General features: G+C 38.6%; 1 protein-coding gene across 1 annotated transcript in view; it reads left to right on the top strand.

Annotated features, from left to right (window-relative positions):
- CDH7 (cadherin 7) overlaps window positions 1-23018 on the top strand; it is a 147962-nt gene that overhangs the window by 108787 nt on the left and 16157 nt on the right. The window contains exons 8-10 of the mRNA XM_061399565.1: window positions 16330-16466; window positions 18929-19050; window positions 19987-20104. Coding sequence (XP_061255549.1) covers window positions 16330-16466; window positions 18929-19050; window positions 19987-20104 — 377 coding nt within the window. The remainder of the gene's footprint in view (window positions 1-16329; window positions 16467-18928; window positions 19051-19986; window positions 20105-23018) is intronic.

Genomic DNA, 23018 nt, shown 5'->3' with positions numbered 1-23018 from the left:
TGTATCTTTTTTTTTTTTAATATTTATTTATTTGTTTGCCTCTGGCGGGCCTTGGTTGCAGTATGCAGGATCTTTTTGTTGCAGCATGTGGGGTCTAGTTCCCTGACCAGGGATTGAACTTCAGTCTCCTGCAGTGGGAGCATGGGGTCTTAGCCTCTGGGCCACCAGGGAAGTCCTGCAAAACCGTCTTTAGGCGCCGTTGTCATCCACAAGCAGAGCTGATGTTCCTGTTCGGCCCGTTATCCTGAGCACTTTTGCAACACAAACTGTGATCAAAGAGAAAGTGATGCGTGTCCTCATTGTAGGATAAGTGTTTATGTTAGAAAACCAATTTTATAAACAATTTAAATTGGGGATTAATTTCTCAACAGATCCTTTTATATATTGGTCTGTATGGATAGTATGTGTTTATTAGTCTAATCTACTTATTAAAAATAAAATAATACCTTATTTATATACAAGGACTATTTTAAAATGTTCTTTCAATAGGCCTGTATAGAGAGTAGAAACATTGTTATAACCAACTCTGTGGGACTAACAGAATAATGATATGTAAGCATCCCAAAATATCACAGCATTACAGGTCACACCTTTTACCTATAGTCTTATAATCTAAGAGCTACATACATATACATATGGTAAAATGTTTTTTTTTCAAGTAAATATTTAATATCTAAGTGATTATATAGAATATACTAGAAATTAGATTGTATTTCATGTTTTAATTTGGGTTCATAAGTAACACATTTTTATTTCATGATCTGGATTTTGATTATAAAATCTATAAAGTGGGCTTCCTTGGTATCTCAGCTGGTAAAGAATCCACCTGCAATGCTAGAGACCCTGGTTCAATTCTTGGGTTGGGAAGATCCCCTGGAGAAGGGATAGGCTACCCACTCCGGTATTCTTGGGCTTCCCTTGTGGCTCAGCTGGCAAAGAATCCACCTGCAATGCAGGAGACCTGGGTTCAATCCGTGAGTTGGGAAAATCCCCTGGAGAAGGGAAAGGCTACCCACTCCAATATTCTGGCCTGGAGAATTCCATGGACTATATAGTCCATGGGGCTCCAAAGAGGCAGACACAACTGAGCAACTTGTACTTTCATGTTTCACAAAAATTAGTGAAGGTTTTATATTGAGATATGTTCAACTAACCACTGATTGAACCTCTGGTGTAACTGATATTTAATAATGCTAAGCGCTCTTGAGCTACCTTACGAAAGAAGTCTGGACATTGACTGCAGAGTGTCATGAAAAACATCTACACATTAGACAATGATTTTTAGTTAAGAAGAGCTCATAATTTTCTCTGTCTCCCTAAAATAATAGGCTTAACCTTATTATTTATATAAGTAAATTATTACACACATTTAATGATATTAAATATCAATTTATCATTAATATACAAATAATGATCAGCATATATAGAGAGAGGTTATATGTAATTAGTGCTCTCTTTTCCTTCTCTTTTGTTTGACATGAATATCATAGTCTAGTAAAGAATTGTATAAAATAACTTATTTCAAAAGTGAAGTCATACTCATTGCTTCTCTGTCTATATAACAAATTCAGGCTATGTAGTAGCTGTATTATTTTTAACACAGTGATCATAAAGCATTTCTAAGAATATAACCTTCTGTGCACTAGAATATCTATGAGTTCCAGATGCACTCAGATGGAATAAGCCTTCTCTTCCCTGTAAAAGCCCAGCCTGTATTGTCAGAAAGTTCCCAGATTTAAGTTCAGCTCCATCCACTAAGTCCTATTAATGTGCACAGACGTGAATTTGGGCTTTGTTATGGCATCACAATGCTAGTGACATACTTGTCTTCTTCCCCTGTGAACAAACAACCACAGTGCAATCGTAGTCATAGATCAGGTGCTCAGGAGAGCCTGACTGATGCTCAAATCACTTAATTTAATGGGGAGAAAGAGAGAAGGCTTTCATGAAATTGAGGATTGGAAAAATAGACAGTAATATACATGATAGTTCACTACGTAAGCTAGTGAGAGGATTTAGGAAAATTTTGGTTTACTGGTATTTTATAATTTTTTTCTTTATCCATTTCCTTGTGTATCATTCTGTTAGAGCCTTTTAGAGTAAATATTTCACTTTTAATAATATTTTATTTGAAAAAATGCAGTATCATATAATAATTTGGGGAAGGAGAAGGGAGAGTAGGACCAAGTGGGTAGTGACTTGAGTTAGAGATGAAGTGAGTTCCATGTCTGTTCCCTGGGGCACAGAGAAAGAAAAGGCCAAAGGGCGAACTCTGCTGAATTTGGAAGTAAAGACTTCTGTGTCCTCCATCAGCTCATCAGCACTGCATTTTTACCTCATTTTTAGTTTCTTAAAACTAATAAAGGTGATCCTGAAAGTTTAGGTCAGTGCTTCTTACATCCTTTTCTAATCTCTAAATCTCACAAATAAGCATTTTGTTCAAAGTTGAATTAAATGTTATTTTGTGGGTGCCTGTGAATATATCTTTTGCTTTTTGAAAAGTAATTTGACTTAGATTTATGCACATATTCTTGCAACATTGCTTTGCCTTACTCCTTTTTTTTTTAATGTCAGCGCAATCCCTCATAGCTTATTTATTTCTGGACATCTCTCTCACATATTTCTTTCTCCTGGTCCATTTATGATAGTCTTTAAGAGGCCAGTCTCCTCATTGTATAGTTGAGCGAGTTGAGGGGAACTTCTAGAAATAATATTCTCTAGAAGATTGGTTTTCTTCTGCTGTTTGCCGAGTGCCTTTAGGGGAGATTTCCATATAACCCAATAAAAAAGAAAAGCAGCACTTGCAGTCCTTGCCCTACCCCAAAGATTTTTAACATTAAGGGAGAGGGAAAGTAACTGATGCTTTTAAACTGTCAATCATTACTGAAATATTAGGAAGTAGTATCCCTGCACATTACTATTATTATAGTTTATTGTTTTCATGCCATTTTTATTTCAAGGTCAGTAAAGTCAATGAAGGGAGACGTATTTTACAAGGAACTATATCAGCAATCTACTGAAGGTTGTGTTGTATTCACATATTTTCCAAGATATTGTAGTAAATATTACATAGTTGTTTAATGGACATAAACATATATTTGCATTGGGCACTCAAGTAATTATCAAAATATAAGCTCTTCTGCAGATGCCAGTGGACGAGTGGATTCCACAGTCTGCTGAGATCCTAGGAAAAGTGAATCTCCAGGTTGAGATGGAAGCTGGAGACTCTTACAATTGTGAACTTTGTGCTCCTGTACCTTTAGTGATATTGTAGTTCTCAGAGGAATGGAAAAGCAGGATTTGTTTCCTCATAATTGTTTAACATTAGGCCAGATAATATTTGAATTGTAAAAGAGTATGGGAAAGTGGATAATTAGTGTTTGAATTCATTGACATTCTTTGTAGTGTGATACTGAAATATAGCATATGCTGTTTGTGTTTGGAATATTTTCTGATATATGGGGCAAGAAATTAGAATTCTAAAAAGAAATGCATTCACCTGCCTCCATCAAGTAAATGGAGGTCCTTTTCCCGTATGATCCATGTCTTACCCAGCATTTTTTTTTTAACCTACTCCACTAATGCCCCAACCAGTAATGCTGAAGAAGCTGAATTTGAACGGTTCTATGAAGACCTACAAGACCTTTTAGAACTAACACCCAAAAAAGATGTCCTTTTCATTATAGGGGACTGGAATGCAAAAGTAGGAAGTCAAGAAACACCTGGAGTAACAGGCAGATTTGGCCTAGGAATACGGAATGAAGCAGGGCAAAGACTAATAGAGTTTTGCCAAGAAAATGCACTGATCATAACAAACACCCTCTTCCAACTACACAAGAGAAGACTCTACACATGGATATCACCAGATGGTCAACACCGAAATCAGATTGATTATATTCTTTGCAGCCAAAGATGGAGAAGCTCTATACAGTCAGCAAAAACAAGACCAGGAGCTGACTGTGGCTCAGATCATGAACTCCTTATTGCGAAATTCAGACTTAAATTGAAGAAAGTAGAGAAAACTACTAGACCATACAGGTATGACCTAAATCAAATCCCTTATGATTATACAGTGGAAGTGAGAAATAGATTTAAGGGCCTAGATCTGATAGATAGAGTGCCTGATGAACTATGGAATGAGGTTCGTGACATTGTACAGGAGACAGGGATCCTCATGGAAAAGACCATCCTCATGGAAAAGAAATGCAAAAAAGCGAAATGGCTGTCTGGGGAGGCCTTACAAATATCTGTGAAAAGAAGAGAAGTGAAAAGCAAAGGAGCAAAGGAAAGATATAAGCATCTGAATGCAGAGTTCCAAAGAATAGCAAGAAGAGATAAGAAAGCCTTCTTCAGCGATCAATGCAAAGAAATAGAGGAAAACAACAGAATGGGAAAGACTAGAGATCTCTTCAAGAAAAGTAGAGATACCAAGGGAACATTTCATGCAAAGACGGGCTCGATAAAGGACAGAAATGGGATGGACCTAACAGAAGCAGAAGATATTAAGAAGAGATGGCAAGAATACACAGAAGAACTGTACAAAAAAGATCTTCATGACCCAGATAATCACGATGGTGTGATCACTCACCTAGAGGCAGACATCCTGGAATGTGAAGTCAAGTGGGCCTTAGAAAGCATCACTACGAACAAAGCTAGTGGAGCTGATGGAATTCCAGTGGAGCTCTTTCAAATCCTGAAAGATGATGCTGTGAAAGTGCTGCACTCAATATGCCAGCAAATTTGGAAAACTCAGCAGTGGCCACAGGACTGGAAAAGGTCAGTTTTCATTCCAATGCCAAAGAAAGGCAATGCCAAAGAATGCTCAAACTACCGCACAATTGCACTCATCTCACACACTAGTAAAGTAATGCTCAAAATTCTCCAAGCCAGGCTTCAGCAATATGTGAACCGTGAACTTCCAGATGTTCAAGCTGGTTTTAGAAAAGGCAGAGGAACCAGAGATCAAATTGCCAACATCCAATGGATCATGGAAAAAGCAAGAGAGTTCCAGAAAAACATCTATTTGTGCTATATTGACTATGCCAAAGCCTTTGACTGTATGGATCACAATAAACTGTGGAAAATTCTTCAAGAGATGGGAATACCAGATCGCCTGATCTACCTCTTGAGAAACCTATATGCAGATCAGGAAGCAACAGTTAGAACTGGACATGGAACAACAGACTGGTTCCAAATAGGAAAAGGAGTACGTCAAGGCTGTATATTGTCACCCTGCTTATTTAACTTATATGCAGAGTACATCATGAGAAATGCTGGACTGGAAGAAACACAAGCTGGAATCAAGATTGCTGGGAGAAATATCAATAACCTCAGATATGCAGATGACACCACCCTTATGGCAGAAAGTGAAGAGGAACTCAAAAGCCTCTTGATGAAAGTGAAAGTGGAGAGTGAAAAAGTTGGCTTAAAGCTCAACATTCAGAAAACGAAGATCATAGCATCTGGTCCCATCACTTCATGGGAAATAGATGGGGAAACAGTGGAAACAGTGTCAGACTTTATTTTTCTGGGCTCTAAAATCACTACAGATGGTGACTGCAGCCATGATATTAAAAGACGCTTAGTCCTTGGAAGGAAAGTTATGACCAACCTAGATAGCATATTCAAAAGCAGAGACATTACTTTGCCAACAAAGGTTCGTCTAGTCAAGGCTATGGTTTTTCCAGTGGTCATGTATGGATGTGAGAGTTGGACTGTGAAGAAGGCTGAGCACCGAAGAATTGATGCTTTTGAACTGTGGTGTTGGAGAAGACTCTTGAGAGTCCCTTGGACTGCAAGGAGATCCAACCAGTCCATTCTGAAGGAGATCAGCCCTGGGATTTCTTTGGAGGAAATGATGCTGAAGCTGAAACTCCAGTACTCTGGCCACCTCATGCGAAGAGTTGACTCATTGGAAAAGACTCTGATGCTGGGAGGGATTGGGGGCAGGAGGAGAAGGGGACAACAGAGGGTGAGATGGCTGGATGGCATCACTGACTCGATGGACGTGAGTCTGAGTGAACTCCAGTAGCTGGTGATGGACAGGGAGGCCTGGCGTGCTGCGATTCATAGGGTTGCGAAGAGTCAGACACGACTGAACTCAACTCAAGTAATTTAACAACTTAAAAGCTCTGCCCTTTCCTTAAAAGAATATCAGGGCATCTATGTTACTACTGAAAACTTACCATTCTAACTGTTTCAGTTCAGTTCAGTCACTCAGTCGTGTCCGACTCTTTGCGACCCCATGAATCGCAGCACGCCAGGCCTCCCTGTCCATCACAAACTCCCGGAGTTCACTCAAACTCAAGTCCATCGAGTCAGTGATGCCATCCAGCCATATAGTAACAACAGGGTGAAAGACTAAATGAGCCCGGAGCCCAGTGATTGGCTACAGTACAGCAGCTTTGTGGATTGCTATGTCTGTTACAGCTTGCACAGCATCCAGAGGGCTTCCCCGGCCCACCATTGCGTGCATACTTTGTTTCCTCTTTCCTGATATGAAAACTAAGCCAGAACTGGACATTAGGTGATTGAGATTACTTAGGAAAAAAAGAGAAATTTGGAAAACACAAGTGGGTAATCGAGGGCCAGAATGTTTCTGACGTTTTGTTTTTACGTAGTGGCTTACCATTTCTTGTAAATTTTGGCCCCAAGTACCAAATATCAGGCTTTATCTACTGAACTCAGAAAGACTGATTTGTGTTCTGCTGATTCTGATCATTTTTCGGAATAGTAAAAGCTTCGCTTCTGCGTTTCTCATCAGTAACATGGGAAAAACTGTAAGAGCAGTGTAGTGTCTAATGGACTATTAATTCTTCATGTCAGCATTCACAGACTGATCAATGAATCACATACATTAAGAACCTGCTTTGTGCACGACACTGGAAAAATACAAAAAATCACAGATGAATAAAACATTTCCTCTGACCTAAAGGAACTTACAATCTTGTTGAAGAAATAAGATTCCATAGAAGTTAAACAGTACATGGTGGGGAAAGTACCAGAGCTTTCACAGGGCTAATTGTGAGAAAAATACTAATCACTCCAAGTTCACTGAACATGAGACTTCATTTGAAGGATTGATAGCCTAAGCTGCACTTCGAGGGGTGGCAGGATTTGGACAAGCCAAAAATATTATGTAAGGTCTATTTGTGTTTGAGGTATGCATTTGTGTGTGTACTCAGTTATTCCTGAGTCTTTAGGACTGCTCACCAGGCTCCTCTGTCCATAGGATTCTCCAGGCAAGAATACTGGAGTGGGTTGCCATTCCCTTCTCCAGGGGATCTTCCCAACCCAGGGATCGAACCTGTGTCTCCTTGCATTGGCAGGTGGATTCTTTACCACTGGCCCACCTGGGAAGTCCATGTTTTAGGTAGCTATATCCTTAGAGTCTAATGCTATACTATGAAACGAGCACTTATTGCTGCAGGCAGTTCAGCAAGCCCAAAATCCCTCTGCCTAAAATAGCCAATGAATTGAAACATGATATTACAAAGATCAGATGCAAACAAGTGTGATTAAGGAGAAATGGATGACAGGGCAGGGGCATGAATTGGGAGATTGGGATTGACGTGTGTGCACTGCCATGTGTAAAATAGATAGCTAGTGGGGTGCTGCTGTACAGCTCAGCCCAGCCCTCTGTGATGACCTGGCTGGGGGGATGATGAGTGGGTGGGAGGGGGGCTCCCAGAGGAAGAGGGATACATGTATACATTTCATTGTACAGCAGATGAGCATAATATTGTAAAGCAACTATACCGCAGCTTAAGAAAAAAAGTAATGGGGATCATTTTGGGCATTTCTAACAATCCAAATACAGAACTAGAGTTGTGTTTATGTTCAAGGATCATAATAATACTCACCAGTAGGCTCTTTTGATATTCCCTCTGATAAAAGGTGATAAGGTAGTATCAGATATTACAGTGTGTAGTGTGACTAGTCTGAGCACAAGTTGGGTGTTTGAATAATTCACTGTATTTTCAGTGGCTTGTATACATGCATATATTTGTACATATTATTTTAATCTAAATTACATGTGAATTTCTCACAGAATTAAAGGGAAAGTTGAACAGCCAGTCTTTCGAAAAGAGAGGAGGAAGGTTTCTTTATAAATATGAGTAGCAAGAATGCGCGGACAGTGTCTTATGAATGTGACAGAGGACGAGACATTGGCCACTTTTTTTCCCCTCATGGCTCTGTTTAAGAAAGTTTTTATGGGGGGTCCTGTCTTAGGACACGTGTCCTCTTACCCAGGAAGTCCTGGACCTCTTCATTGTGAGGCCCATCAAAGTTGCGTGAGATTGAGAAGGTTGAAATTCCTGAAGGAAAACTGAGTTACCTTTGTTAGAAAATGGGGAGGAGGCTGCAAACAGTGGCATCGCTAAGTACTGAACTCAACAACAACTTATCTTGAAGTAATTTATTTCTCATTAAAGCCCTAGAAGGCAAGCATTAACATTCCACAGTTTATAAACAAACATGACTCCAGTCACACAGTTAGAAAATGTGGTTCTAAGATTTTAGCAGGTTCTGTATCAAAACCTGTACATTGCTGGCAGCAGCACACACACACACATGCATGCGTAAATTAAGAGATTAAGGCTTCAATTCAAATGATTCAATTATTTCTATTGATCAGATTTGTCGATGCCTATTTATTATGTTACCTTTTCCCCCCAGGGAGTAGCACAGAAGCCTTTGTGCTCATCCAGCCTGCTCACCTCCATATTCCCTTTGTGACTATCAACGTGCATCTCAATAGCTGGGTGACAACCATGCTGCTTGTGAATACGGAGAGGACCATTTTAATCGATCTCCATAGCTTATTGAACAGCAGCACCGATAACTACAGGCATTTTTTTAGGATTGATATTGTCGCAGATGTGCAGAACACTGGGGATATTCAGATATAGAAGACACAATCCCAGCCCACTTGCTATCTAGCAGGAGGAGAGATCTTAGCAAAAACTTAGAAAAAAATTCCAATGTTAAATCTGGAAATGAGAAACCATTTTTTAAAATATTCTCATTTTTCAGATAAAGAATACAAATGGTGAATGAAAAGTCCAACTTGATACAATAGGTTTGTGGCAGGGTCCTGGCTATAAATATTACCTTTTAAATGCCCAGTCTGTGGTTCATGGCGGCATATATAAATAGCACAGAGAGCTTGTAGTGAAATTCCTGAGTCATATATACCACAAGCCTTAAAAAGGCGCGATTTCTCAAGTATTGGGTTGGCCCAAAAGTTTGTTTGGGTTTTCTGTAACATCTTACAGAAAAACCCGAATGAGCATTTGGCCAATCCAGTAATTGGGGTGGCTTGGTGCTTTACTGCCTGAGGATTTTCATCAAGGAATAGTAGGAGCACAATAATTGGAAGGAGGAAAGATCAGAGTAAAGAAGGACCTACACGAGGAAAGTCACCGAAATGGAGATACACGCTATATTGTCATTTATTCCATTAATACATCAGTGTGGCTATCTTAGAATTTTAGGTAGAGCAGTGGACAAAAATAATGTAAAGCTGAATTCTAGAAATGTAGGTAGCAGAGACTAAAAGCTCATCTACAGGCAATATGGTACTTACTGGAAAGATGACACAGACAAACACCGTTCTAAATCTTGGCTCCATCAACAATCAGCTGTGAGACTTTAATGTCCAGTCCTTAACTACAGCAGTAATGGTACCTGCTTGCCTTAGAAATTGTGTTTGGCTGGTAGGAACAAAGCTTAACACTAATGACGTATCAATGAGAAGTCTGGTACCAGGCAATCAAAGAATGACAAATAGGCAGGATAATGTCATCAAGGGTTTGGCCTTTTATACCAGGCACTCATCACCTTGTATTTACAAGATGCTTTTTGGATTGCTCTCTAGTGTGTTCGTATCCAAGGTGAGATAGAGGGGAAGGGGCAAAATCAAATGCCAGGTGAATTAGCAGTTGTCTCCTATCCTTAAAGGAGTTTTGGAATGATGCCCAACCTGTAAATTTTCTTTTGCATCTCATTTGCTAAGAGTCCATGGAATTCTCCGGGCAAGAATACCAGAGTGGGTAGCTATTCCCTTCTCTAGGGGATCTTCCCTACCTAGGGATTGAACCTGGATCTCTTGCATTGCTGGCAGATTCATTACTGTCTGAGCCATGGTCAGCCCACAGATGTAAGGATACTGCATCTACAGGGCGGCTAGCTAGTGTAGTTTTTCAGCTGGACACATGCCTGCCTCTGACATAACCAGGTTTCTATGAATAAGAATTAAGGGCAGGTGAACATTAGGCATGCAAGTGAAAGTGTGTTACATGACCTTACATAGCTGTTTGAGGATTAGGAAACAATGTATATATTTTAAATTCTTAGTCTATTTAGGGGGAGGGACTGTTGGGGGAAAGGTTAATGAATCTGCTTTTGGATATACTGACCTTTAACAGAAGATGTTGCCGGTATTTGGGGTAGTTTATGAAATCTCAGGAAAAGGATTGAAACTGGATATTGAGATTTTTGAGGCGTCTGCATAATAAATACAGAGAGCACAAACCTTAACTGCTGGTGCTGCAAAAATATGGAAGCGATCTCTTTAATTGGTCGCTCCAACCTCCAGTGAAGGAGGTCAAGTATTTTCGGCTGTAATTTATAGAAACTAGAAGGATCATTGTGAATGTGCAGTCACCACTAACTGCAGCAGAAGTTGCATTAAAGATAACTTTGGGTCATGATTAGAGAAACACCAGTCCTTTCCTTTCCCGTTCAGCCTCTAATTGGCAATTGTATTTCTCTGTCCCCAAACCAGTAGATCCAGAGCTACAAAGAGCGTGCAGCTCTGAACTTCTTCAGAGTGTTTTTTTCTCTCTTGGCCTCACTCAGCCCTCCCAGACTTATTCAGAGACAATTTGTACCACTCACTCTAAAAAGTGCTATATTTTATTTCTCTTGGTTAAGGAATTTTTTTTTCCCCTTAGGTAACTTTATCATTAACTAATGTCTCATACAGAAACTCCTGCTTTTTGCATATCCAGAGGGGCTGGTAGAAACTAGGGACCCCTTTAATGCTGGGGATCCCAAGTCCTTGTGGTTAAGAAGTAGAATAACTATTCTTTGTCTATTCCTGGTCCCTGCCAGAGTCTTCCATCTCTTCTCAAGTTAATTCCTCTTTCTCTTCCCCACTCTTGCCCTCGTTCCCTTCATCTTACTTGAGCACAGCAATTTGTTGGTTTCCTCCTGAATACTTCTTTTAAATTGCTGTCTTTCAAAATATTTTACTTACATACCATATTTCCTGAAGTAGAGTATCACAGGCACATTCTCCAGATTAATTGCTGAATATGTGAATGAGTGAAAGGGAGACATAAGAATATCCAAATGATTCACAAATTATCAAATACCATATATATTTGTGTGTGTGTGTGTGTGTGTGTGTGTGTGTGTGTGTGTGTGTATGGCTATTTAGTGAGAGCTAAATGAGAGTTACAGGGCTTCCCTGGTGGGTCAGTGGTAAAGAATCCACTGGCCAATGCAGAAGATGTGGGTTTGATCCCTGGGTAGAGGAGATCCCCTGGAGAAGGAAATGGCAACCCACTCCAGTATTCTTGCCTGGTGAAATCCCATGGACAGAGGAGCCTGGTGGCTGCAGTTCATCTGGTCGAAGAGTCGGGTATGACTGAGCAACTAAATAACAACAACAGATGCGAGTTAAAACTAGAGCTACCACACAGTTATAAGTGGAAGCTACAGAGTTTATGATTTAGAAATGATTAATATTTGGATAATAGAAACTCTAGTATCCATTCTTTCCAGACTTATAGAGGCATAGGTGATAACTCTGTTCCTGAAAGATTTAGGGGTTTTTCTATGAGGTGAACAGAAATTGGAGATATTTTACATATTAAATGAATTCTTGAGTTTAATGTCCTTTATTCTAAACCTGGGAAGCTTTGAGACTATTGATAATAGAGCCAGATGTTTTAGTTATTAACTTTAGTCTGTGAGGAATTACATGAACTTATTTAGAGAGCTATGTGGCAAGTTCAAGGCCTTTTTGCTTTGTAAGAATCTAGAAGTTACTTTGTTCCTGAATATGCTAACATTACCACAGTTGACTGAAAAAAAAAATGAACAATTCAGGGTTTTTAGTATTGACTCCATTGATGCATGGATATTAAGTTATATTCTTTTGTCAAACATTAATATTAATCATTCTATTATCATTGAATTAGATATATAATATATGTGTATATGGTTGCAGGTATATATATAGAGAATATATTAATAATATGAAATAATGGCATAAACTGGTTTGACTAAAGCAACATTTCAGAGAAGATCTGGCTTTTCTATGTCACAGAAAATTTGTCTGTTCTTGTTTGCATGGCCATTGTGTGGAAAGTAGATTGGAGACGGTAAGAATGGAAGCATGCTGATAAAAAGTAGAATAATGCAGAATCTAAGCTCGTATGTGGTAGCTTGGAATGACTGCACTTGAGAGTAGATCCTGACAAATTGACGCAGGGACAAGAGAGAGAAACAAATCTATGTTTTTAGCTTGAGTATCCACGTGACAGGTGATGTCATTTGCTCAGGTGGTAAAAAGGGAGGGAGGAGGTGATGTGGGAGACCTTAGGAGACAGAAAAGCAGTCCGAGAATGTCACATTTCAGTTCACATTGTTTATTTATGTCTGCTTCTACTAAGCAAGTAATTCAGTAAGTCTGGGTGGCCAAGGAGATTTTTATATAAATGTACAGGTCATCAAAATTATAGAATTGACTTAATCTACAGGGCCATATAAGATGGAAGGAAAAATGTTTTTTTTCAAAGAGAAGGGGATGTGTGGGAAAGGTTTTGGGGGAAGTAATTAAAGATCACGGAGGAGAGGGTAAACCAACTGAGGTCCTGAAAAGGGCAGGCAGTAATGTAGGAGAAAACCAAAGAATACATGATATTAATAAAGGCAAAAGGAGAATGTGTTTTAAGGAGGTGTCAGTGGTCAATCGTGGGAAACTTGGATGACATAGAAAGTAAGAAGAGAGAAGGCAACAATGGATTTGACAGAATGGAGGCCCAAAAAGAAATCGACACAAATGGAAGAATTTTTTTTTTTTTAATGAAAAACACGTGTTTTTGAGTCCAGTAAAGCTGTATAGATAGAAAAGGATCCAAACCCAAGGAAAAATGTTCTTGAGGTCAGCAGATAGGACAGACAGGTTAAATAGAATGTCTTGATTTGACACTTAGCTGCAATAAATAGATGGTAAGTAGAGGCTATAAGGACATTCAGTTGAGATGCATTTTTCCTCTCATGTTTCATGTAGCACAGATCCTGGAGGTGAGGGTGAGTACCCTTTGTACTGCCATTACCGTTTGCAAAGTAGTTGTCTTTTCCCTTCCAAACTCTCAACTCTTGGCAGAATGCATCACCACACTTGACTCAAAACCTTTCCTGTTGCTATCCACCACCAGATATACAGTAATCACACTGATTTGTTGAGTCTTTTAGTACTCAGATTATTTTGTCTTTCTCTACCATCACTTTTGGCATGATGATTAGTATCTGGCCTCTCACTTTCTTAGTCTTTTTGACTTTAATGATCTGTTTCTTTGCCCCAGTTTTGTCATAGATTCTTATGAACATACCCTTGTCTTGTTAACCTGAGCTGCTGTTGAAAATCTACTTCAAGCATCTACTCTCTTGTCCACTACCTCCCACTGCAACAATTCTGGATCCTGAGAAAGTCCTCCCGCTTGGTGATGCTACCATGTCATGGCAGTCTGCCTTCTCTTATTTCCTCAGTTCCCTCTTACAAGCTTAGAGACCGTGGGTCTTCTTTATCATTCCTCCTATGTAGATATCTGAGTCTATCCTCCTCTTCTCCTTTGATTGTCCATAACTGGCTAAACCCAACCCTCTCCTTTACATACATCTTCAGACAAGCAACACAGACAAATAGGATGACTGGCTTCACATTAAATTAATGGACATAAGTCTCAAAGGAGCAATCCACAATGTATAGCTTATTCCATTATACTCTCCCTGCTGCTGCTAAGTCACTTCAGTCATGGCCGACTCTGTGCGACCCCATAGATGGCAGCCCACCAGGCTCCCCCTGGGATTCTCCAGGCAAGAGTACTGGAGTGGGGTGCCACTGCCTTCTCTGATACTCTCCCTAGTATATGTATTTTTGGTCTCTTCTAAAAAAAGGAATTTTCTCTCTCCTCCTCAAACTACCTTTTCCTTTCTCTCTTAGCTGGTAATCTTGTCTCCTATGCCATCAACAAAACGGATCCATTAGATAGCTTTCTAATATTCTGAATACCCAAATACCTGTTGCTGCATAAAGACAGTAATGTTTGCTGGTTTGTGGTCAATTTTTTGCTAACATTTTTTGATGTCTTCTCTTTCCTTTTTAGTTCCTGGCATCTTGTTATAGAGCTGAGTAGTAGTACATGATTCTATTTAATAGTCACCAATAAAGTACTCAGGAAACGTAGAATACTTTCTGAAATTGGGTGTGTGTTTATTTGTTCATTCATTTGTTTTTAAATGACAGTCCTTATTTCACCCAAGTAGAAAGACTGTGAGTGCATTTGAAGATAGTCATTAATGAGAAAAGGGTGAATTTTGTATATGGAACAAAAAAAAAGCATAATTGAATAAGAATACAAGTAGAGCAGTAGTTTTTCACTAATGTTTGGATTGCAGATATTTTGAGAAAAGGCTTTAACACACCAAAATGTTTATGTAATTTGAGGTATTTTTAAAGATTTTTATTTTATATTGGATTATAGTTGATTTACAGTGTTGTTTCAGATATATAGCAAAGTGGTTCAGTTATACATATATCCATTTTTTTTTTCTTTAGATCCTTTTCCCATGTAGAGCATTACAGAGTTTTGAGTAGAGTTCCCTGTACTACATAGTAGGTCCTTATTCAGTTCAGTTCAGTCGCTCAGTCGTGTCTCTTTGTGACCCCATGAATTGCAGCACACCAGGCTTCCCTGTCCATCACCAACTCTCAGAGTTCACCCAGACTCACGTCCATCAAGTCAGTGATGCCATCCAGCCATCTCATCCTCTGTCGTCCCCTTCTCCTCCTGCCCCCAATCCCTCCCAGCATCAGAGTCTTTTCCAGTGAGTCAACTCTTCGCATGAGGTGGCCAAAGTACTGGAGTTTCAGCTTCAGCATCATTCCTTCCAAAGAAATCCCAGGGCTGATCTCCTTCAGAATGGACTGGTTGGATCTCCTTGCAGTCCAAGGGACTCTCAAGAGTCTTCTTCAATACCACAGTTCAAAAGCATCAATTCTTCGGCACTCAGTTATCCATTTTATAATATTGTGTATATATCAATCCCAGTGTCTCAATTTATTCCTCCATGCTTTTCCCCTGGTAACCATAGTTTGTTTTCTACCTCTGTGACTCTACCTTCTATTTTATAAAAGTTCATTTGTACTTTTTTTAGATTATAAGCTGTATCATTTGATATTTGTCTATCTGACTTCACTCAGTATTACAATCTCTAAGGCTCATCCATGTTGCTGCAAATGGCATTATTCTGTCCTTTTCTATGGCTGATTAATACTTTATTGAATGTATACACCACATCTTTATCCATTCCTCTTTTGATGGACATTTAGGCTGCTTCCATGTCTTGCTATTGTAAATAGTGCTGCAGTGAATATCGGGTATCTGTATCTTATCAAATTGTGATTTTCTCCATATATATGGCCAGGAGTGGGTTCTTTTTTTTTTTTTTTTAAGAAACCTCCATACTGTTTTTTCTAGTGGTTGTATCAATTTACATTCCCACCAACAGTGTACCAGGGCTCCCTTTTCTGCACGGTGCACAGTTCTGCTTTGAAACATGTCTGTGGTCCCTGAGTAAGAGATACAAAAAGAAGAAAGGTTACGATCAGGCTGGAGTTATTAAAACACAAGATGTTTCTCAGTACATGTGAATGGGTGAGTTGTCTACATACATGTCATTTTAGAGGGACCTCTAATCATGAACAGGGATACTAAATATGTTGTAAATGTTTTTTAGGAACCACTATTTGGAGTTTATAATGGCATATTCAAATCTACTTTGAAGATAATTATGCTAATTATACGATTGTTTTTATTTTGCACTGTTGGACAGAAAAGCAGAGGTTACTGACAAGCAGATGATGAATCAACTAGAACACTGATGCAGTTTTAAACTAGGCATATTCTATGTTAATGTGACAGATCGTGGAGTCAGCAGAATTTGGTGATTTGATGTGCAATTAACAAAATAAATAGAGCAAATTATAATCAGACATAAATATTGAAGTGCTTTTTTATTTTTTAATATTAGGTATTCAATTGACAGAAACACAGATTTGGAGAGGTACTTCAATATCGATGCCAACAGTGGAGTTATTACAACCGCCAAATCTTTGGATCGAGAGACAAATGCTGTTCACAATATCACAGTCCTTGCAATGGAGAGCCGTAAGTTGTAAGGTTTAACATTAAATTAGGATGGAGGACATTGAGAGTGGAGAATGGGCTGCCATGAGTTTATAATTTCAACTTGAATTTTACTAGATACTTGTTTGAATTCAGTAAAATTGTGAAACTCCCTGGTTTCAAGGTGTGAAATATATTTACATTTTCTAACTTGGTTTGCTAATACTTAGAAAGTTAATGGAATGAAGTTACCATAAAATAATGGGCCTAATTTACCCTTAGACGCTTTCTTCTTGTCTTGTGGTCACAGTTCATTGCTGCATCTATGCTGACATGGGTTAGTCCAGGAGCTTACAAAAATAGTCAACTGGTCTCTAACCAGACACTCAAGTTTGTGCATTCTCATATTAAACTAATTTTGGTCCTTGATGAGAAAAACTTTGAGAACAATGCACAAATACATTGTATGCATGTTTATAATATGATGTGTGTGTATATATATACACACACACACACACAGGTAATATGTATATATTATAGACATATTCATACAAAAGGAGCTCTAACATTGGATAATATTTAAATTCATGGCTTCTTTGTCACTCTCTGTGTGTATATGACATTTGGATCAGAATTTCTCTTGCTGCCTTTAAAATCTGCAATGTATGATTCTAGATTTTACATGAAACATGGTCATTTCCTTATTAGATTTGTGCTTTAGAGGCAGACATTTTTGATTGATTCTAATGGTTCATAATATAAGTTTAAGAAAGATGGCATTGGAGTAATAGCTTTAGTCTAAGCACAAGCAGGGATCAGAGGTTGCAGGTTCAATGCCAGCCACGTGCACTAAAGTGAGTATTACAGTGATGAGTCACGTTTTGTTTTTCAGTGCATATGACACTTACACTAATCAGTACTCTGTAAGGTGTGCAATAAATAGCATTATGTCTAGAGAAACAATGCTGACACCTTAAGAAATATTTTAATGCTAAAGACTGCTGTCATCTGAACCTTCAGATGTAAGAATATTAGGAACATCAGAGGTCACCATCAGTTCAGTTCAGTTCAGTCACTCAGTTGCATCCGACTCTTTGTGACCCCATAAACCTCAGCACGCCAGGCCTCCCTGTCCATCACCAACTCCTGGAGTTTGCCCAAACCCATGTCCATCGAGTCGGTGATGCCATCCAGCCATCTCACCCTCTGTCATCCCCCTCTCCTCCTGCCTTCAATTTTTCCCAGCATCAGGGTCTTTTCAGATGAGTCAGCTCTTCACATCAGGTGGCCACATATTGGAGTTTCAGCTTCAACATCAGTCCTTGCAATGAACACCCAGGACTGATCTCCTTTAGGATGGAGTGCTTGGATTTCCTTGCAGTCCAAGGAACTCTCAGTCTTCTCCAACACCACAGTTCAAAAGCATCAATTCTTTGGCGCTCAGCTTTCTTCACAGTCCAACTGTCACATTCATACATGACCACTGGAAAAACCATAGCCTTAACTAGACGGACCTTTGTTGGCAAAGTAATGTCTCTGCTTTTGAATATGCTATCTAGGTTGGTCATAACTTTCCTTCCAAGGAGTAAGTGTCTTTTAATTTGATGGCTGCAATCACCATCTGCAGTGATTTTGGAGCCCAGAAAAATAAAGTCAGCCATTGTTTCCACTGTTTCCCCGTCTATCTGCCATGAAGTGATGGGACCAGATGCCATGATCTTAGTTTTCTGAATGTTGAGCTTTAAGCCAACTTTTTCACTCTCCTCTTTCACTTTCATCAAGAGGCTCTTTAGTTCTTCTTCACTTTCTGCCATAAGGGTGGTATCATCTGTACCATAACACATAATAAATATAAGTTTTGAAATATTTTGAGAATTACCAAAATGTGACAGAGACATGAGGTAGGTGAGCCGGTATTATTGCAGAAATGGGACTGATGCACATGTTTGATGAAGAGTTGGCATACACCTTATAAAATAAAAAAAGTATAAAATAAAAAAAATAAAATAATGAAGTAAAAAGAAGCATTAATAACATACTAGAAATGGGAAAATGATGGCACAAATTTCGAATAGATTTCTCTAGCCTAAAAGTTAATAGGTGTACCCAATCACTTGGTAAGACATGATTGTGACTCAGTCTTGTGCTTCACTCATATACCCAGAGGATATAACCCAATCCTCTTATCAGATTCATTCTCCTCTGGAGATCTGGAGATGACAAAATAAGCCTTGGTTCAAAAAATATTTTTTTAATAAACTGTGTTCTGAACAGAGTTGTTGACAAAAAAATGTATTGGAACTCTGAAGCTACGCAAAACTATTTTTTGATATATATAAATATAAATCCACTGAATGAATTGTCTGAGTGCAAAAAAAAAAAAAAAAAGAGTTGGCATACACCTTCAACTTGGAGAACACACAATCTCTACAAAGCACATTCAAAGCAAAGTACAATAGAACTAGGTGTGCCTGTAAATGAGAAAATCTTTTCCTCTTTACTAGAGAATCCATCTCAAGTGGGAAGAGGCTACGTAGCAATCACTATCCTTGACATCAATGACAATGCCCCTGAGTTTGCCATGGACTATGAGACCACTGTTTGTGAAAACGCCCAGCCAGGCCAGGTAAGAGGCTTCAGAATACCAGCCTCCTTGTTCGTGATTTCTTTAAAAATACCCAGTGGTACTTGCCTTTGAAATCCTGCCAGTTTTAAGATGAAATATCATCAGCATGTTTCAGCAAAACTAACACTTTGATGTATAGCATAAACTAATATTAAAGGAACTTTCAAATTCTGGTTTAATTGGGATGATGAAAAAATTCCTCCAGAAGAAAGGTAAGCATTGTAAAAGCCATGGTAGATGTTAAGGGCTTAGGCTTTTTTAAAGAGAAATATAGCATGTGAAGCTCGATTGGGCCATTTCCCACGTTATACAGCGGGGCTTACATACTTTGAAGTTCCATGAATTTAGTGGAGTATAGACGGGGGTGCCTGGTGGTCTGCCGTCTGTGGGGTCGCACAGAGTCGGACATGACTGAAGTAACTTCGCAGTGGTAGTAGTAGCTCCTTGTGGTTTGGTCTGCTTATCCATATTGCCAGTGTCTTGTGATGTTTCTGATAAGGTAACCAGCTATTTCTGAGGTTCACAAAAGTCAGTTCAAATACGAATTTTGAAAAGAACATGAGTTGATTTTCAGAGCCCTTTTTAGATTGCATTCGTATCTGTATGTATGTTAGTTACTCAGTTGTGTCTGACTTTTTGCGATTCCGTGGACTCTAGCCCATCAGACTTCTCTGTTCATGGGGTTTTCCAGGTGAGAATACTGGAGTGGGTTGCCATTTCCTTCTGCAGGGGATCTTCCCTAAACCCAGGTCTCCCACATTGTGGGCAGATTCTTTACCATCTTAGCCACCAGGGAAGTCCTCATTTCAGTACTCCTGACCCTTCCCCAGCTCACTGCGCAGGATGGTATTTATCACCAGTGTTAAGCTGCTCTGTTCTCTGCTTAGAACACAGAGCGCACAGCATGCTGTCATGCTTTACACTGTCTATTCCTAGGTTATCCAGAAAGTCAGTGCTGTCGATAAAGACGAGCCAGCCAACGGCCACCAGTTTTATTTCAGCTTAACAACGGATGCAACGAACAACCACAACTTTTCACTGAAAGACAACAAAGGTAAGGTTTAACTGTTGTCACCAGAGGAAGCAACAGGTAGGAGCTTTCTGAACAAGAGGGCTTTTTCTCACTCAGGAATGCTGATGGGGATTTTTTTTTTTCTTTTTCATAACAGCAAGGACATTAATTAAAGGGAAATGAGCCCCTCAAGTAATTTTTATCTATGGATTTTCTGTCATGAAGAAGAAACTGCTACTTAAATCATTTTAGGCCTAAATCCAAAGAGGGGAGAAGATGGATTCATCTCTGTCTTTTATTTCTGGCTATTTGCTTCCTTTTTGTATACAAAGCTCTTTATCCAGAGTATCTAATCAGTTGAGGGTCAGCTAAATGCCTTAGTAAGGATTATATTACCTAGGCATAACTTGAGACATTAGAAAAGTAATTGGACTTAACACATTTCAACCTAAATCACCTTTGACATAGTATTTTCAGTGTCAACATCAGTTACTGTTTCATTTTTAGCATAAAAGTAATCCATGGAAACAATATACTCTTAATGCAAAGAAATACAGAATTTAAAAGGAATAACGAATTCCCTGTCATTCCAAATCCCATTTCTCTGCTTCAAAGAAAAGCAGTTTTATAAAGGTCATTATAGAAATAGTTTTCAAACATCGGTAGCTAGTTTCTGGTTTTGCTCAATTATATAAACACACACACTTATAGCCATATAGATGGTGTATTTAGTCACTAAGTTGTGTTTGATTCTTATGTGATCCCATGGACTATAGCCTGCCAGGCTCCTCTGTCCATGTAATTTTCCAGGCAAGAATACTGGAGTGGGTTGCTATTTCCTTCTCCAATAGATAGTATATAGACAATCATAAAAACTTTTCAAGGAAGTATGAGAACTTGCTATTTATTATCTAACTTTGATATGTGTGTGTGTGTGTGTGTGTGTGTGTAAACAGAGAGAGGAGATATCAAAAGTTCAAAGTGTTAGTTGCTCAGTTGTGTCCAACTCTTTGCAACCACGTGGATTATAGCCTGCTAGACTTCTTTCTTCATGGGACTCTCCAGGCAAGAATACTGGAGTGGATTGCCATTTCCTTCTCCAGGGGATATTCCCAATCCAGGGATTGAACCCAGGTCTCTCACATTACAGGCAGATTCTTTCCTGTCTGAGCCACCAGAGAGGAGTATATACCCCAACAATACAGAAAATGTAATTTTTCAGTTTTAATATGTGAATCAAGTTTCAGAAAAACCAAACGTAGAATGTGTTAGTCCAATCTGACTTAGTAAAAAGACTTGCTTTCAGACAATGGACGTTGCAAGTGCTTTTATCTGAAGCCACCAACTGTTTTACTGGAGAAAATTCAGCTTTGGCCTCAAAAATTCTTGAAAATATTTTTTCTGATGCTGCTCTCTGCTTAATGAGGATACTGCCTTTTCCCATTAGCAACATAAAAGGAAGCACATTCTCTGTGTGGGTAATCCCAGACTCTCTGCCTTCATCATAGTTGGAAAAGGCCATTCTCAGCACTTGCACAGAGGGGAGTTTAGGCCTCAGAGGGCCTTAAATATTTCCCCCACATGTCATCAGCCAGTACCACCATGATTGTGGACCAGCACAGAACGAAAAGGGTTGGATTTTCCAGGAATTCATCCAGCCACACAATTAAAAGGTTTTCCCAAGTCAAGCCCTTGCTTATGGGAATCCTGGAAGAAAACATAAGGACCAGGAAGAAGGAAGAGCAGTTCATATGTTGGCTTGCGTTTTAGAGGGTACATAGAGAACATGGTGAACTTTATGATCTCTTTCCCAATCATAGGAACATTACTATAAATTTAAAAATCACATATCAGATATTGGACATTTTAGCATGTACTCCCCAATTTGTTGTGTGTGTGTGTTATTTGATGCCAGGCATGTTAGATTACAAATCTACAACTTTGAAAAACCTTTGTGTATCGAGTCATAAATATGTATAACATCTGATCAGTTGGGAGGCAGACTAGAGGTGTGTGTGTGTTAAGTTACAGAAACATGCTCAACATAATATCCTTCAACTCCATGTGTTTTTAAATGAACGCTCTTGAATTCATACATTTTAAAATAAAAGATTTGTTTTTATAGAAACCTACCAGCTGAACACCAAACACTTTTCTTCCTGCTACATTTGTAATTCCAGTCTCATGAGTGTATGCTCTTCTGGGCTGTTAGAGATAGTAGATGTCAGCTGGCTCTTTGATTAGAGTATTGTTAATTCTTTGATAACACTGTATATTAAAGCACAGTAGATAAAACTCTGGTCCTGGCGTTCCCTCTTTTCCATTGTATTTTAATTAATTGCTATAAATTTTAAAACCACAGAAATTCCTTTATTAATTAAGGTAAGGTAACTTAAAGTCTGTTTCTGATATAGAAATTAAAATTATATCATACAGCTATGTCATTCAGACTTACCACTGTTAAAAGTTTCACAGTAACTAATTGTTTAGATGAAATAAAATACTGAATATAAATGAATTTCAAATGGCCTAATTTATGACTGATAAAATGTTATATACATGATGTTTTGGTAATGCTATGGACCGTATAGATTTTTAAAAATTATGTAACAATTTCTGTTTTGAATATCTTTGCATACTCTTTTTAATTAAAATAAAAGTGTTATTTAAAGTGTGTAATTAAAATAAGTGTTTCTGTATTGGGCTTAGAAATTGTCAAAGAAAGGGTGGATTGAAAATTTCACCTATTTCTTCAATGACATTGCAAAAAGTATTTAACCTGTTAATCATTATTATCCTTTCTATAAGCATATGGTTTGAAATTTAAGATTGTAAAAATTATATCTAGTATACACTTTTAATATGATAAATGATGTATAAACAGTTTTCTGTTCAGTTTTACTTTATAACTGTTTCTTTGGTCTTAACCATGTAGCATGTTGTAAGTTTTAAAAAA

Source organism: Bos javanicus, chromosome 24 (assembly GCF_032452875.1).
Source record: "Bos javanicus breed banteng chromosome 24, ARS-OSU_banteng_1.0, whole genome shotgun sequence".
Classification (NCBI taxonomy): Eukaryota; Metazoa; Chordata; class Mammalia; order Artiodactyla; family Bovidae; genus Bos; species Bos javanicus.
Note: the sequence above shows the minus strand (reverse complement) of the source record. Positions and strands in the feature narration are given on the sequence as shown.